General features: G+C 50.8%; 1 protein-coding gene across 1 annotated transcript in view; it reads right to left on the bottom strand.

Annotated features, from left to right (window-relative positions):
• The window catches only part of GLI2 (GLI family zinc finger 2), a 265,521-nt gene that overhangs the window by 51,116 nt on the left and 195,724 nt on the right, over nucleotides 1-18,681 (bottom strand). The window contains exon 3 of the mRNA XM_010861267.1: nucleotides 12,291-12,396. Within this exon, the coding sequence (XP_010859569.1) occupies nucleotides 12,291-12,396 (106 nt within the window). The remainder of the gene's footprint in view (nucleotides 1-12,290; nucleotides 12,397-18,681) is intronic.

Here is an 18,681-nt window from a genome sequence, read left to right as displayed (position 1 = left end):
AGGAGGGTTAACACATGAATACCCTGTGACTTAGCAATTTCATTCTCAGACACACACTTATTCTAAAGAACGGGCAGTACTCGAGCCCCGGAGATCAGTGTTAGAGCATTCACTGCAATGATGTTCAAGATAGCAAAAGCACAGATGCATCTCAGGTGCCTGTCAGGCCAGATTGCTTCAGAGCAGTGAGAATTCACAAATTAAGAGCACATGCATCAATGCGATGACTCTCTGGAACATTCTGTGACCTGTGAAATCAGATTTCCCAAGAATCCATCTGCAACAATTCTATTTATATAAAGCACACAGAGAAAACCAAACAATGTATTATTAGGAGAGTCAGACACCAGGTCTCAATGGACATGAATTTGAGCAAACTTCGGGAGATATGGAAGACAGAGGAGCCTGACGTGCTGCAGTCCATGGGGTTGCAGAATCAGATGCGACTCAACAACTGAACAGCAGACACCATGTAGAACTGTTACAGACGCAGGAAGGTGATAACTCCAAGATACAGGGAGCTCCAAGGAAGACCCTGGAGGGGCACACAGCATCCCGAGGATACCAGCACATCCCCCATCCTTGGGCAGGGCAGGGAACCAATGGGTATTGTTACTCTTTACATCATAACCATGCTTCTGCTATTTTCCTGTACGTCTTCAAAGTAATAAGACCAACTTTTTAAAAAGGTGGCTGGGTAGAAGCTGGCTGAGTGGACGGAAGTTCTGGGTTGGGGAGTGGAGAGACCACAGGGCGGTCATGGAGAATCTGTGAGGGCTGCTGAAAGGTCCAGTGGTTGCCTTCAGGGTCACTTGGTGGGCTCATCTTGGCCACTCCATCTGTCTGCTGCCAGGTTCCCTCCTGGCCAGCCTCAGCTAAGCCTCACCCTAACCCTGCTCTGTGACAGACAGACATCTGTGTATACATGTAATCCTTCGGACATTCCACTCACCCTGTAGAGACCCACATGCTCCACCAGACCTAGCTGAGCGCCAGCTCTCAGCTGTCACTCCCTACGCAGGGCAGACCCATAATAAAGAAATCACTGTGTTCAGCTGACAAAGAGCAGATTTCTTGCTAAGTAAACACCGATGTTTGGGTAGGGAAATTAGGTTATAAAATTGCGCCTACAAAGGAGGCCATACAGATGGATTTGGTTAAGACCTAGCCACACAAACAACCGGGCTTAATTCAATCACTCACCCTTTATCACATTTTCTTTTCATCAGAGCAGAAGGATGGGAAGGTTATCAGCGTTTTCAAACTTCCAAACCCCCAAAGCAGAAAAAACAAGAGGGGAGTAGCAAGGAGGGTTTTTTCCCTAGCAAACTGATCACTTGTTGATATGTGCAGGCTGAGCTGGGTGGGGGACAGAGAGGTGATGGATTCCATCCACATGTTTTGGGAGGCAACTGGATTAGCTCCCCCCTACAAGGTACCTGGGGGCTTCCCTGGTAGCTCAGCTGATCAAGAATCCACCTGCAAAGCAGGAGACCCTGGTTCAATTCCTGGGTCGGGAAGATCCCCTGGAGAAGGGATAGGCTACCCACTCTAGTATTCTTGGGCTTCCTTGATGGCTCAGTCAGTAAACAATCTGCCTGCAATGTGGGAGACCTGGGTTTGATCCCTGGGTTGGAAAGATCCCCTGGAGGAGGGCATGGCAACCCACTCCAGTATTCTTGCCTGGAGAATCCCTATGGACAGACTAGCCTGGTGGGCTGCAGTCTATGGGGTCACAAAGAGTCGAACACGACTGAGCAACTAAGCACAGCACAAGGTACCTAAGGTGTGGGACAGCTCTGGGTATGTGGATCCTGCTTCTGTAAGACAAGTCACCCTTGACTGAGCACAGCTGAGTAGAACCTTCCAGAAAGTCATGGCTTTATGGGGATGGTCCCATCACAGGGCAAATGCAGGGGGCTGGAAGGGGAGCTATGGGTGGGAGTGAGACACTCGGTCTCGGGGTTGGGAGAGGGGCTTTGTTAGGCTTTCCTGGAGTCTGGGTTTAAGCAAGGAGAAAAGGCCTGGGTGGAGGGTGGGCTACATAGAGGGGATCTCCTCTCCAGTGAGAATTCTTCGACTCTGGCCTGGGCCAGCCAAAGGGGTGTGTGGAATTTCCTTTCCTGGCTGCTTGTCAAAGCTAAATGGATAATCCCAAATAGTTTAGATAAGACATCTTGTCTTCTTAGAGGTGGGTGTGCTGCCAATTTTTACCAAGCTTCCGAATGCATTAGTATGTGCTTTGAAAAGGGCCTGGGAGTCGAGGCCCCTCAACAGGACAAGGGCAACTCCAGAAAGGCTGGGAGCTCCCCCCACACCCCAGCAGGCTGGGGCCAGAAGTCATGCGGGCAGAGACAAGCCTCTGTGCCTTCCTGCTGATAAATGCTTGCCACTCTTGGCTTCCTGGTGCTCTGGGTTCCCCGTTTCCCCAGTACCCCACCCAAGCACATCACTCTGTAACTGCCCTACCTCCCCCTCCCAGGCCAGGAGCCATCTGTGGGTACCAAGATTGCATCTCCTTGGGCCACATCCCTCATGCCCGGTGCAAGGCTAGCACATTGAAGGCAGTAGGTGAGTGTCATCAAATGAAAAGGTGCTGAGAAATTCCCCACTGAGGGAAGTAACAACTAAACGCCGCTCTGCTTGGGCAGGACAGGTTAAATCCACATGTCAGGAGTGCAGCTTCTGGAAGGGGAAGACAAAAGAACGGGCTCCCACAGTGCCAGATACACTTCTCCATGGGTCCCGGAGCACATCATTGATGCAGCAATGCTGGCTGCAGTAATGAAGGCTTGGAGAGCAGCTGCAACAGGACTCAGGGGCAGTTCACTGCTCACAGATTCCCTCAACAGATGTGGACTAAGGCTGGCAAGAGTGACCCTGAGTGATCGCCCTTGGGACACAGATAAATCCAGCAAGAAAGAATTAAGCTCAATAAATGGATGCATTCTGGGCACTGGCAGCAGCCTTCACCCAGAGTGAACGACATGGACACAAGCAGTGGAAAAAGAACCCCCAGGTCAAAGGCCAATCTGTCCACCAACACCTGAGATTTTACTGTTAGTGATTAATTCCTTTGGATTGATTATAGCACAGATAACACACCATAGCCCTAAGACCTACAATGAGATGCCCCTTCCTCCCTGAAAATAATCACAGCAGAAAGAAGATCTCAGGCTTGAGGGTTAGATCTCACTTTCTGGCTGAGTGATCTTGGGAAGCCCTTAAATTCTGGAAACCTCAAATTTTCTGCTCTGTGAATGGGGAAGAATTATCATGCAACTCACAGGGCATTTGAGAAGACTGGACAGAACATAATCTGCCCAGCACCCAGCAGATTGCCTGGAACAAAACATGGGTTTCCTTCTGGTGTCAACAGGAGAGTGAAAAGAGCAAGCCATTATCCAGTAACCACCAGGTACCAGGACCTGTTCTCTGTTTCACGCCACTCACTCACCTAATTCTCACAAGCACCCCATGAAGGGGATTGTTTTGTCTCTGTTTTAGAGATGGGGAAACCAAGGCTCTAGAGGTTACGCAGCCAGCCCAAGAATGTAAAGGGTACATAGACGGCATAGGATTTGAACTCTGGCCTCACGCTGTACTGCCTACACCCTGGGGGTGTAGGATGGGAACAGCCCAAGATGATGGGGGCCCAGTGGGTCAGGAGAGAAATGAGAAAGATCACCTCTCCACCCGGCAGGACCTTTTCCCTGGGGGAACTCTTCCCCATGCCAGCTCTGCATACCCTCCCCTGCTGCAGACCCACCTCATTTCTGTACATCAAGATTTGCTTCACTCTTGGGGCCCCTCCTGCCCTCAGCTGACCACACGGCTCTCCGCAAAGCCCAGAGTCAGGCAACAACTCCTCTGCAAGGGCCGGCATTCAGCAGAGATCAAAGAGCAGGCTGCCTTATCAGACACGCTCCTCATTAAACTTTTACAGGCAGATTCCATTATAAATGAGCTGTCTGTCCCATGCTGCTGAGCACGTTCCTGGAGCTGGGGATCTGAAGCTCTCTAAGCGTGAGGGACTTCCACAGAGGGACTGGGGCAAAGAGGAGCCCTCTAGAGTCAAACTGTCCGGGTTCCAGTCCCTGCTGTGCTACTTACTAGAACGTCCCTGGGGACAGCAGCCAACATTGTCATGCCTCAGTTTACCCCATGTATCCAGCAGGTGTGAAGATGCTCAAGTGGTACTGATGAGGGTTTGTGATGGTTTAGTCGCTAAGTCGTGTCCAACTCTCACGACCCCACGGATTGTAGCCTCGCCAGGCTCCTCTGTCTATGGGATTCTCCAGGCAAGAATACTGGAATAGGTTGCCATTTCCTTCTCCAGAGGAATCTTTTCCACCCAGGCAGGGCTGCTGCATTGCAGGCAGATGCTTTACTGACTGAGCTATGCAGATGACATAATCCAGAGGGCTGGACATAAGCTGCTGTGACTGCATCTCAGTTAGTCTGAGCCCAGCATCCTGCCGCCCAGAGAGAGGAAAGGACCTGCCTTGAGGGCTCTTTAAGGGCCACGCCCATCCCCAGGAGGCAAGGTTCCACATCAACCTGTCACTCGACTCTCAGACAGCCATGGGAGGAGGGGGAGCTGCCCTACAAACTGCCTTGTCCCAGGGGTTTTCCAGGTTCCACGTTCACTTGCTGGGCAGTTCCTCTGAAGAAGTGGTCAGCCTTACAGCTTTTAAGGAGCACTCCCTGGAGAAGGAAGGGCAGTGTCGACTGACATGAAGGAAGACAAGGCCCTTCCCTGGTGGGCAACCCTGGGCCCACCCAGCATCTTGGCCCAGGAGCCAGGTAGACATGCCCTTCAGACATCTCTTCCTCTGTCCCATCGCACTCAACAGAAGCATGCATGATTGCTGAGGGCAGAGAATGCTCTTCTTGAAACACAAATAAAGCCCGTTCCCCTCTGAATGTGAACCTGGCGTGTGGGCCAAGAATCAAGAAAATTTCCACATATCTTTCTGCTCCCCTCGGTGGCTGGCTGAGAACAGAGCTGTTAGAGGCCCAGGACAATGCAGGTCAGCTGCGAGCCAGGCCAGCTGTGTGTTTATCAAGCTATGAGCATGCCATCTTGATGGAACACTGACTTTGGAAAACTCCATCTTCAGATCCATCCAGACCTGACGGTTCATGAGCTCAGCCAGCAACAGCCTAGAAACTACTTTCTTGAGAGAAGTGGGGATGACCATTTGTATTCATGTGCAGTCACCAGGAAGAGGTAGGGTTCAGACACCCTGGATGGCTCTCAGTGGGTGCTGGGCAACTGGCACACGTGACAGAGTATCCAGAGGGTAGTGAAAGGTGGAAGCCCTCACACCCACCAGCTGATACTCCTGTTCTTTCCTGACAGGACCTGGGTCAGCGTGTGGCCTTTCCATGAACTGATGGCTAAGCCCCAGAGCCACCTGTCTCTAGCAACAACCCCACCCTACCCCCTGCTCCTTCTCTGTGCAGCGTGGCCTGGGTTGTGACTGCTGGAGTATTGTCCACCAATCACAGCTCAGGATCAGCTGATGCAGGGGAGCAATTAGTGGTGGTCCGGAGTCCAGGCAGGTACTGGGGTCATGGACGTCAGAGGTCAGGTATGGAGCCCGGTGAGTGGAGAATGGAGGCAACTGTCCTCCCTACGGTTGAGATGCTATGTCTGTCCCCTTTCCTTCCCTCCCTCTCTTGTCCCTGTACGTACATCTCCTTCTGCAGGCTGAGAATATGGAGAGATTCAGGTCATCTTGTGGGCTTCTGTGAGAAGGTAATGAAAAGGAAGCAGGGCATATTTAACACCCATATCGCAGAGTTGTTAGCACGGAGGGAAAAGGCCTAAATGCTTGCTACCTCTATGACTCTGCACAACCACTCTGGGGTCACTGCCTAGGAATGTGCATCTTTAAGACACATCCTAGTTCAGATTTACAGCCAAGTATGAGAACTGCTCCATGAGCTAGTCTCTCTAGCCCTTCTGGGCTGCAAGCAGCTGGAACTGGTCCTCTACGAAGCCCTAGGGCAGGACTGGGATGGTAAGGACCCTACAAACAGCATGGCGAGTTGAGAATCCACCCAGCCCCTGCACCAGGAATATGAGCTTCTGCCCTTCCTGCAAGCATGTGAGTGAATCTGGGCCCAAGGCAGTCCCCACTCCCATGCACACCGAGAAGGTGGGGGCTCCAGCTGAGGGCCCCACTGTGCCCCACCTCAGCCTTGGTTCTCCACGTGACCTGCTGAGCCTAGTTCCAAGGGGCAGGGGTGGAGGACATCCACAGAGCTCCTGTTTCCTGCTAGTAGTCACCAGGTGATGGAGAGACTACAGGACCTTCTCTCCTGCCCTTGAGAATGGACTCTCGGAGTCTCAGGAGCCCGTGCCCATGGTGGGGTGGGGGTGTCACAGAAGAACCACACCTGACCAGCAAACACACCCTCCCATCCATCTGCCTCCCCATCACCCGTGGTTTACACAGGTGACAGGGGCTGTATCCGCAGTCCTGACCATTTACTCTTCAGGAACCACCTAAGCATTCATAAACTGTGCAAGGCCTGTGGTGAGTTTGCACCTCCAGGGGACTGGAAGGTGGGTCTGGAGAGAGCTGGGAAGTGGGATGGCTATCTATGAGGAAGCTGTGCAGTTGGGATGGCTATCTAGGAGGAAGCTGCCCAGTTGGGTGGTGCTGAGTGGATTTCCCACTCTAGACCCACTGCCTGCCCCTCCCATGAGTAGCTGCCTGCTTGGGGAGGTGTGCAGCCAACCCTGGCCAGTCTCCTCCTCTGTCTGACCACAGTGATTGCTATAGCCCATCTCCTTCCTATGGTCTCCCATTTCTTCTGCCCATCCTCTAGCAGCTCCTACAATTACCCTGAAAATGAATCAGACCACTCCCTCCTGCTCCTGGTCACCAAAAGGAAATAGTCCAAATTCCTCAACTGGGGAGGGTAGGGGGTGGTGGGAGAAGACCCCCCCTCCCTCCATCCCCAGCAGTTCCTCTTCAGCCCCATTTCCCACCTCCCCATGGTACAGCCCCCAGACAGCATCCCCTTCCAAGGTCACGCCATGGCTTACCTCTGCCACAGTGAACCCCTCTCTAATAGGCCAACAGAAATAACAACAGCAATCACAATGTGTCCACGGCAAGTTTCCACACAGTTCCAAATACGCTATTTGTATTACCCTATTTAATTTTTCAAATAACTCAGTCAATGGGATAGTTACTATTATCATGCACTTTTATAGATGAGAAAACTGGGGTTTATCTGTTCAGATTGATTAGATGGTTACCTCCCAAAGCTGGTGCGTTCAGTCCTGGGTTCAAGCCCAGGTAGCAGGGTGAGGGGCCAGTGGTGGGGCGCTCCCCCTGGAGCCATGCCCACCGCGGCCAAGAGAGCCAATGGGCAGTGGCCTTGGGTGCCAGCAGCTGCAGAGGCTCTGAAGGTGGGACGGGAGATGACACTGCAACTCATTTGCTGCACAATGTTTGTGTAATTAGATGCACTTGGCAACGATGAGGAGGAGTGGCTACAGCACGGGCTTGGTGGATGGCGTGCTCCACAGGATCAGACCACATTGATCACAGAAAAGTCACAGCCAGGGGGCCCATTTTTTCTTCTAGGCTTTATCCTGTTTCCCACCTGGGGCACCCACTCGGGGGATGAAGGGGTGGGCTTCCCAGGGCCCAATGGCTGTATTCCTCCTGTGGCCTGGGGGGAAGGAACCAGGATAGTGTGTAGCCACTCGGAGCCCACCCTAGCAGGAGGTGGGCTTTGAGGGGCAGGTGGGCTCCTCAACCCTTGAGGGGAAGCAAACAGGTCCACCTTGCACGGATGACATGTGAAAATCAGTGCACCTCTCTGAACCTCAGTGTCTGCATCCACAGGATGCAGATTATAACCTCATTTCACAGGCAATCAGGAAGCTCAACTAATACAGCCCAACCAGGCTCCAGTACAGAGCTTGGCCCTAGTAGGCCCTGCACAAATGATTGACACCCTTTACTGTCTTCTACTGGGTGATGCCAGGCTTCACCACTGAAACTTTATGAGCACAAACGAGCTGAATGGTGACACCCAGAGATGTCTGTGTCCTAATCCTTGGAACCCATGAATGTCACCTTCTGTGGGAAAAGGGGCTTTGCAGATGTATTTGAGTTAAGGTTCCTGAGACCGGAAGATGATCCTGGATTTCACACTAAAAGCATCACTGGCGTCCTTCTAAGAGTGGCAGAGGAAGAAAACTACTGCAGATGAGAAAGAAGGCAATGTGAGAAAAGAAGCAGGGGACATAAAGGCAATGTGGCGAGAGGCAGGGATCATGGGCATGGAGGCAGCCTCCAGAAGCTAGAAAACTCAAGGAAATGGATGCTCTCCTGGAGCTGGAAGGTTCCAGAAGGAAACCAGCCCTGCTAACACCTTGATTTTAGGCCCAGAAGACTTACTTCTCCTTACTGGCCAGGAGAGAAGCAGGCCCAGAAGGGGGACATGACCTGTGTCCAGCCCTGACCTAGGGGATGACAAAGTCTGGAGAAGGCTCAGGGACTACCTCTCAACCACAGCTCTCCATTAAGCCAGGGACTAACAGTTCGAAGGGCCCCCTGATTCAGTGACAAGTTCCTGCCTGCAGACAGAGCATCTCAAACCTGTAATGTGTGTTAAACACAAATGGTGGGCCCATCCTAGAGCCTCTGACTCAGCAGGTCTGGGCCCAAGCCTGAGACCCTGCATTCCTAGCAGGCTTATGCTGCTGGTCCAGAGGTTTGGGGAACCACTGAATTCGGGGGGCAGTGTCCTGCTAAAGGGTTATATGAGCTTCCAAGAAGGAATTGTGTGGACACACACAGGGGACCTGTGGTCATACACATGCTCCCAAGGGAGAAGCCAGTGTCTGGCCTGAGGGCCATAATTAGGTTCCTAACGCTTTCACTCCCTAAGTTGGGGGGCGGGGCCCTAATGATGAATTATTTAACCACTCTGTGCTGCCTCAGTTCCTTCATCTGTAAAATGGGGCCGACACAAGACACACACCTTATAGGGTTAAGAGGATTAAGTAAGATGAACACATGAATTGTTTATAGGCAGAGCTTGTCCAAAGGTTGGTTACTTTGAGAAACGGCAATTGTTAATAGTGAGGTATTCTTCTATCTCTATCACTGTCCCTAGGTATGTGGGGCCATGGGTGCCTGGATGTTCCCCGGCACAGTGACACATGTATGCCTGCCTGCATGCTCCCCCAGGGAGCTCTCAGCCTTGCCCTGGTCTATAACCAGCATGGGGCTCCTTGCCGGGAGCACTTCATTGTAGGCCTGCCAAGCCCAGGATCTGTGTCATGGAATCAGCTCGACAGTTTCCAAGAACAGAAAAACAGCCATTTCAACCCCCTTCTGAAAAGGGATTCAGCTCCCCTGATACTCAGAGGATTCTTAGCTGCCACCAGCTGAGCCACTCTGCAGTGATCCACCAGCTCTAATAGGACACACCTTCCAGAAGCTGCCTGAGCTGTGGGCAGAGGGCTGAAATGGCCCCACCATCCACCAGGGGGATACAAGCCTGCCCAGGGCAGGTCCTAGTCAAGCAAGCACCAGCTGCGGGCACCGAGGTAAAACGCAAAGATCCAAACACATCAAAGGGGACAACCTGAAGGGACTCCCAATGGGCAAACCTGGAACAATTTGAACAACAAAATGAGTAGTGATAGCAATGGAGTAGAACTCTTGGAAGAACACAAATATCCACACATTGATTTGATACAAAAGTGATCAAATAAATAGAGAAATGGGGGAGAACAGACAGGTCTTCCTTACAGGAGAATTTAATCGATAAATGTGGAAAGAATCACAGAAATAGAAAATCACCACTTGGCAAATAATAGTAGTTACTGTTTTTGGCAAGAATCATCAATGGATGTTTAAGTGAGTGGCTGAAAATATTGTGAGAAATAGGAATTTACGTATTATCCAAGTACTGTTCCACAAGAGACTTGCAATTACAAAGGGACCAGCTTTAAAGTGGAGAAACCCAGCACACCTCACTGTAAGCAAATAATCAAAGTCAGGATTTCCAGGGATGAGAAGTATGGCCATCATGGGCCCTGGACATGATGTTCGAGGATTGGAGAGCAGCATTTCCATGGCAGTATCCCTGCAATGCACCATCTGAATTTATCAGGAGGCAACATCAGGCAAACACAAATTGAGCACATTCTATACATTAAGTGGCCTTTCCTCTTCAAGTGTCAAGGTCATGTGTAAACTGGTACAGCCACTATGAAGAAGAGTAGTGGAGGTTCCTCAACAAACTGAAAACAGAGTTGACACATGATCTAGCAATCCAGGGTATGTATGTCCTGGGTAAATACCTAGACAAAATTCAAATATAAAAAGATACAAGCAGTCCTATGTTCATAGCAGTGCTGTTCACAATAGCCAAGACATGGAAGTAACCTAAATGGCAAATGAATGGATAAAGATGTGTTACATATACACCATGGTATATAACTCAGTCATAAAAAAGAATGAAATAATACCGTCTGCAGCAACATGGATGAACCTAGAGATTATCATACTAAGTGAAGTAAGTCAGACAGAGAAAGACAAATAGCATGATATTGCTTATATGAAGGATCTAAAATATTACATTTCTATGACACAGACACAGGCTCAGTTATAGAGAACAGAGAGGGAGGATGGAGAAGGGAAGGACTGGAAATCTGGGGTTAGCAGATGCAAACTATTACATACAGATGGATAGACAACAAGGTCCTACTGTATTACACAGGGAACTATATTCAATTGATAAGCCATAATGGAAAAAGAGAAAAAATGTGTCAAGGTCATGAAAGGCAAAAGAGACTGAGCCATGTCCTGGGGTAAAGATGACTAAGGAGTTATGACAACTAAATGTAAGGGCTGAATCCTGAACAGAGGAAAAAAGGATATCCACAGGCAACTGATGAAATTTAGACAAGATTTATGAGTTAGTTAATAACACTGAACCAGTCTTTGGTTATGTAAGATATGAATGTCTGAGGAATAGGGTGAGGATATACAGGAAATCTTTGTATATTTTTGCAACTTATTTTTAAATGTCTGAGATTATTCCAGAATACAAAATATCTTTAAAAAGCAAACAGAAGTCCCAGATTTGCTCTGTCTGGGGTGAGCAGTGAGTGTAGAAGTTACCTGCCCCCTGCTCGGGCACAGAATTTTGAATACAGAGAGGGGTCAGCAAGTTTTGACTGACTTTATTCCAGCGGGAGCTGGGAGAGGTGGCAGGGTCTGTCTTCAGCAGGTGGAAAGCGTGGAGGGGGTTCTCTGCTCAGCAAACATTGATTGTGAACTTATTACACACATGTCAGCCATCGTCAAGGTGGGAATCAGAGCAAAGCCCAGAGTCCGCTGGAGGCAGTGTAAAAACAGCTCATTCCAGTGTTACAGGGTGGTGGGAATCCGGGGGAGGGCCCCCACTCGGGGTGGGCTTCCCAGAGAAGGCGGGTCCTGAGCCAAGGCTTCAGGGGTCTGCAGAAGGGGCCATTCCAGGCGGCTGGGCAGCAGGGGTTGAGACCCAGGTACATGGGGGCTGGAACCATAAATGGCAGCTTGGCGTGGAATGGGAGATGTCTGGTCAAGAGGCACAGCAGAGGTACAGGAGGTGGGGCAGAGGGTTTAGTCTCTTTTCTAGAAGCAAAAGGGACATTGTAGCAAGGGCTCAGGTCTTGGAGTCATTAAAACCAAGAAGAGAGACATCGGCTATGGGCTCTGAGCCCGAAGGTGGGAGTGAAGAGGGACAGAAGCAAGAATAAAGAGAGAGACACAGGGGATGAGCTCCTTCACTGGGAAGGGGTGAGGGGTGGCGGCGGGTGGTGGTGGTCTCAAAGCAGGGAGCAGGAGAGGCCCCAAAGTATAACTTTGAACTTGTCCTTATCAGTAGGGAGACTCTATAATTCACTGTCTGAACTGGGATACTTGAGGGCGTGAAAAGGGTGGGGTGCTCTGAATGATTATGTTGGAACAACATCTATCCAGAGTCACGGTATTAATATGGGGACTTTGGCCTGCAGAATGTCCTCGCTGCCTAGATGGGGAAGAGTCTCAGGGTGCTGTTGGACACAAGGGCCCCCCTGCAACCCTGGAAGCTGTGATGTGGGAGGCGGGTGCACTTCCCTCTCAGGAAACCAGAGGAGAGCTGGGGTTCACACGACAGCCCCCTTCACACGGGGTCAGTGCTCGCCTAGGTGAAACAGGTGGGCAAAGTCCACTGGGGAGCAGAGAGACTGAGGCGGGGCGGTGGGTGGAACTTACCCATGCACGCCGGGGACAGAGTGAGGCTCGTAATGGTACCGTCCCTCCTGGTGTCGCATGTCAATCGGGAAGGGGGCGTGGAACGGTGGCAGGAGATGTGGCGGCACTGCGGAGGGGAGAGAGAAACAGGACTTCAGAAACTTTTCCCCTCCCTCAAAAAGCAATTTTCAAAGGGCTTTAAAGCTCGATAAATTTCAGAGCAAGAACGGTCAGGACAGGGGGGCTCCGGGGTGCCCAGCTATCACACACCCACGAAGGGGGATGAATAAATAATCAAAGTCAGCCCGAGAACCCTACATCTTTCACATAAAAGATCCCCAACCGCGCTCTTGACAAAGACAAGCAGCTAAGCGCTCTTTGAACTCAGGGAGATGACAGACTTGGCCGCAAATCAGGGCTGACAGCGCCGACAGGCTTCTGCGCATCCCGGCCTTGGCTGGATGTGGCTCCGGCAGCCCCAGGTCAGGGCATCTGGGCTCTCAGTCACCCAGGCGGAGGTGTTTACCTAGAACCGGCTGCGGAGGCAGGACCGCTCCTGGCTGCAGCCAGCCTCCGTCAGGCCAATCCCACTGAGCCGCCCGCCCCGTCCCGTTGGCAGCCACAGTGGACACCTTTGTGGGTCTGTTAATTCTCCAGCTCTTAATATTAATTACAGACCCCAAGTGCTCCGGCCCCCGGGATGCCAATGCCAACACGTGAGACCCAGCTTCCAGAGTGCGTCAGCCTCCTGTCTGCACTTGGCCTGCCCTCCACAAATCATCATGATAATTGTAGGATGCTCTTTGCTTATTAAAAAAAGAAAATTCCTGGGTACCCTGGAGGCAAACATAATTATAGGCCTTAAGAAAACAAGGCTCTTTAAAAAGTAGTGAGACTGGGAAAGGGCTAAGATTTCTCAGTCAGCTCTCACTCAGGCTGAGAGCCATGGGCCAAAGAGGATGAGTGTTGAGTCTAAATTACCCAAGAGTTTAAAGAAGTCAGGTGGGTCTGTTTTCCATGTGCACAGGTCAGCTGACTGTCAGACTTGAGGTGATAAAGACACACAGATAATGCTGTGGGTTTTGTCCAAGCGGATCCTAGTACTGGAAACACCACGAAATCTTTTCTGATTGTGGTAAAATACATGTAACAGAAAATTTACCATGTTAACCATCTATAAGCGCACAATTGAGTGTGCCTCCACCATGCATCACCAGAATTCTTTCCATCGTCTCGGACTGAAACTTTCTCCACATTCAACACCAGCTCCCCCTCCCCCAGGCAATCACCATTCTCCTTTAGGGACCTCCTATGAGCAGAATCACAGTGTCTCTTGTCTTGTGATTGGCTGACTTCACTTAGCATAACGTCCCCAAGGTTCATCCACTGTGGCTTGTGCCCAAATTTTCTTTTTTTAAAAAATATATTTTACTAAAGTAGAGTTGACTTGAAATTGTGTTCATTTCTGCTGTACACCAAAGTGACTCAGTTATACATATATATATTCTTTGTCATATTCTTTCCCATGAAGGTTTATCACAGGGTATGGACTGCAGTTCCCTGTACAGTAGGACCTTGTTTATCCATTCTCTATATACTAGTTTGCACCTGCTCATGTCAAACTCCCAATCTACCCTTCCCCTACCTCCCTCCCCCTCGGCAACCACAAATCTGTTCTCTACTTCTATGAGTCTATTTCTGTTTTGTAAATAGGTTCGTTTGTATTAATTTTTTTAGATTCTACATACAAGTGATATCTTCTGGTATTCGTCATTCTCTAATTTACTTCACTTAGTATAACAGTCTCTAGGTCCACCCATGTTGTTGCGAACGGCATGATTTCATTCTTCTTAGGGCTGAGTGGGAGAACTTCCTTTTTTAAGGCTGGTTAATATTCACTGCATAGATATACCACCACATCTGGACTACACATTCATTCGCTGATGGACACTTGGGTTCATCGCTTATGAATTCTTAAGAAGAGTAAACTTTTCTCCTGACATTTAACCTTAACTTTCATGTATTTAATTGTATCTTCCTAATTCTACAATCCTGACACCCTCCACGGGGGCTGGGGATAAAGAAAGCAAATCTTCTCACCCTGATTGAATCAATTTGCCAAGCCCAGACTCCACAAATCTCGGGCGCCAAGGGAACATGATGCCAGCACACTGCCCCATCCCTGTGGCTGGGCGCTCCCTTTTGGGGCTGCTGATTGCGGAAACGACCAACCTCTTCTCCCATCATGCCCTGTCCTCTGAGGAGGTGAGGCTGGGCATGCAGCTATGACTCTGAAAACAGTGACAGGAGGAGCGGACAGCCTCTGGGAGTCAGAGACCTGGAGACCAGCTGCTGCTCACCAACTCCTGGTTTTGGGCAAACTCCGTTACCTCTCTGCATCTCTCTGTGTCCAATCCGAAGACGAGTAACAGTAACCACCCGTATGGCTGCCATGAAGATAAAATGCTCCTGCTGAGAGATGCCAGTGCACATAAAAGCACCCTGTCTGTACTATTGATGATGACAATTATCACTAATGTTCGGAGCTCCACGGCCATAATCAAACCATGTTGTTGTTGTTCAGCTGCCAAGCCGTGTCTGCCTCTTTGTGAGCCCATGGACTGCGGCACAACAGGTTTCTCTGTCCTCCACTCTCTCCTGAAGTTTGCACAAGTTCAAGTCCACGGAGTCGGTGATGCTACCTAACCATCTCATCTTCTGCTGTCCCTTCTTTCGCCTTCCATCTTTCCCAGCATTAGGATCTCTGCCAGTGAGTCGGCACTTTGTATCAGGTGGCCAAAGTACTGGAGCTTCAGCTTCAGCATCAGCCCTTCCAATGAATATTCAGGGTTGCAAGGAATATTCCCCTTCATGGACCACAGTCTTATCATGGCAAAGGGACTTGTGAAACCCAGTGAAGCTATGAGCCATGCGTTCTGACACATGCAGCAGAGAGTTCTGACAAAACATGGTCACAGCAGAGAGTTCTGACAAAACATGGTCTACTGAAGGAGGGAATGCAAAGCACTCCAGTATTCTTGCCATGAGAACTCAATGAACGGTATAAAAAGGCAATCAAACCACGACTATACCATTTACTGGCCCTAGGGTGTGCGACAAGTCTTCCTCTGCTTACTGCAGACCCTGGGGAGGGCGGAAGGGCAGAAGGCTGGTGCTGGTCTGCTTACAGCCTAGGAGGCAAAGTGGGGTTCTCTGAACCCCAGGGGAGTCAGCAGAGAAGCAGTGTTCACCTTTCCAAACCTGCAGGAAAGGGCCTTTATGATGTTTTTTAAAATTTTCTTAAAACACAGCCAGGCAGATCAGATAACAGTATTTGCTAATAAAATAAACATGGTTTGTTTTTGTCTATTTCTGACTGTTTCCCTGCATATTCAAAAGGCTCCCCGAGACAGCCAGGGTAGGTGTCACTGTGCCCATTTCATAGATAAGGAAATGGAGACCAAGGCCGATTTCAGCTCAAAGTTGTGGAGCTGAAAGATGATAGAGCCAGGAGGGGAATCCAAGGCCCGGGACAGCTGGGCATAGGCTTTTCCCTCTGCCCAGTTCCAACGAACACTCGGAGGCAGTCTCTGGGTCCAAGAGTGATCCTGGGGTCTGTCTGTCCCCACCTTGTTGATGTGTCATATTTAACAAACGCTCACACAGTCCCAGGCCCTGCTCTCAGTGCTTTGCAAACATCAGTTCCTGGGTCTTGACTGAGAGCCCAGGCTGTATTTGTCCCAGAATTCCTATTCTTTCCACTGACCAACCTCCCAGCACCTTGGGGTGCTCCTTTCTCCCGGATCTTGTGCCTGCCAAGGTTGAAGGGGATCCCCTGATGCCAGGAGAGCCCAGACCTTCCCCTCCACCTCACCAGCTAGCAGTGCTCTTCTCAGGTTTCATTCAACTTCATCAGGTCTATAGAGCTGTGAAAACTCCAGGAATGGAGTGCTCATGGTAGCTGACCAGGCAAATATGAAACGGAGGTGGCACCAAGGTGCCAGCTGCACAAGACCAGGCTCTGTGTGTGCGCATGCACGCGTGCACAAGGTGGCGGAGGAGGGGCCTGGGGCTTCCCAGCAGAGGCATAAGAGACACCCACCCACAGGTCCTGCTGCAGCTGGGGTTGCTCCCTCCTTTCTGCCAGGTCCTGGTGTGCAGGCTGTGGAGGTTACCAAGGAAAGCAGCTTCCTCGTTCTCAAGTCAGGGCCACCAGGCACGAATTCCCCCAGCCCTGCTGCCCCCCGGGCAGCTGACACCCATAGAAGTAGCAGGCAGCAGGGGCTCTGGCCTCACCCCCTTGGGATCCTCAGGACAAGCCTGGGAATGCATTTCAGAAGTTCCTCTAGTCAGGGTGGGGAAGGTGTTGGGTCGGCCAGCTGCTGAGCGTAGCAGGCCCCACCAGGGTCAGGAAGGAATGGGCCCAGATGCTCATTCTTAGTGACATCAGCGGCCTCATGCAGCTTTGCTTACAGTGTCTTGCTTAGTTCGACCATCAACCCTGTCCTTATCCCCATTTTTCAGGAAAAAACATCAAGGCTCAGAGTGGTGTGTCTCCACTCTAGGAGACCAACTAGTTTGACTGCTGGTTTCACTGAATCTACCCACTCAGCCCCATGTACTTTCCCGGAGACCTCTGCACAAAGCTGACCATCAACCATAGGGCCTCTGAGCACTCACTTCCAATCCAGCAACTCCCAGGATGGACAGCGGGCCTCCCATAAGCCAGCAGAGAGCAAGGAGTCCAACCTGGGACCTGCGGTCCAGGCCCCTCTGCCCACCCTCAGAGAACCACCCAGGCCATTCATATCAGGGGGCTACTTCTAGGCGGCCATCACCATAGCAACAGCCATCCATTCATTCATTCATCCAGCTTGTATCAAGGGCTGGCTCTGTCAAAGCCCGGCTCCAGGTCCGGGAGGTGCGCATCACCGAGCCACCTACACTGCTGCTACCACAAAGCTGTAGAGTTTCCTGGGAGAGGAGACAAGCAGAGAGCAAACCAGAAATACACTGATGATATAATGCCAGGGGTGATGAGGCTAAGAAGGAAACCCAGCTGGGCAGGGGAACACAGGGGCCTCGGATGACATGAGGAAGGAAGTCAGGGCTCTCAGGGAAGAGGGTGGGCCTGGCAAGGGGCATGGCCATTGCAAAGGCCTGGTGGGTGGGTGGTGGGTGGGGAGAAGAGCTTGGTGGTCTCAGCACCTGGCCACCTGGGCTGGAGCAGAGGGATAGAGCTGGGAGAGACAGAAGAGGTCCTATAAGCCTGGATGGGCCCTAGAAAAGACTTGGGGGTCCTTTTCTGGCAGATTTAGTTTCCTAGGGTACTGAGCAGGGAGTCATGTGCTCTGATGAAATCTTTCAGAAGACCACGTGATACAGCCAGGCCACATGGGGCTGGGCATGCATCGGCCAGGAACCCCAGACTGATTCTGCCACTAGGTAGCCCTGGGACACTGGGAGCATTAAGTCCCCAGTCTGAGTCTCATGTTATCTTTCTGTACAATGGGGATTGATGAACTCCAAGCTCCTTCCTACAGGAACAACCCTGCTGTGTGAAGTGTCACCTGCACATCCCCAGGGAAGAGCCATGCTCGTCCCAGCTGGTGACTCACCAAGGCTTCAGGAGGGATACGGGCAGCTTCAGGGGGGGATACAGGTTGGGGAGGGGCATCTTCAGGGGGGATGTGGGGCGGGGGAGGGGTGTGGGTGCTGGGTGCAGGCTCTGCACCTGCATCTTTCATCTTTATGGTCCTCTGTGTACAACTCACTGACCTAGTGGCCCTGCTGAATCCACTCAGCCCTCAGCCCTGGGCCCTGGCACCTGAGCCCAACTATACATTTGCCTCTGGGATCAGCTTCGCTGTGCACATAAACTGAGGATAAAGCTTGACACTGGCTCATCTGAGGACTCAGGATCCTCACAGACCAGCACGGACCACTGCTGGCCCCATGCCCCTGATGGAAACATTCAGACGGGAATGCTGTGCCCAGGGCCCCTCTGTCAGGCAGAGGAGGAGGGAGCCCCACTTTGGACCTTCTATGAGAGAGCACGCCATCCAGAGGCCGTCAGCAGCATCCAAGGAACTCACGAACGCACAAAGAACAAGGCAGCCTTCCAGAAACATATTGAATGAGACCCATCCACACATTGTTTTCATTGTGAGTTCTTTTTTTAAGCTAAAAAAAAATTCAAACTAAATCATGTCCTTCTGGCATGAGCAGGGAACACACACACACACATACACACACCATATGCCATTTCAAAGAAATGGCTCTCTTTTTAAGTTTCTGAGGAAGGAACTCTAAGATGGAAAATTTCTATGGATTGCCCTGCCCCCTCTGGAAAAAAAAAAGCACATGTGTTTTTGATCCTACATAGAAAGAACAACAGTTTGAGAAACTGATG

Source organism: Bison bison, unplaced genomic scaffold (genome assembly GCF_000754665.1).
Source record: "Bison bison bison isolate TAMUID 2011002044 unplaced genomic scaffold, Bison_UMD1.0 scf7180017864471, whole genome shotgun sequence".
Lineage (NCBI taxonomy): Eukaryota > Metazoa > Chordata > Mammalia > Artiodactyla > Bovidae > Bison > Bison bison.
Note: the sequence above shows the minus strand (reverse complement) of the source record. Positions and strands in the feature narration are given on the sequence as shown.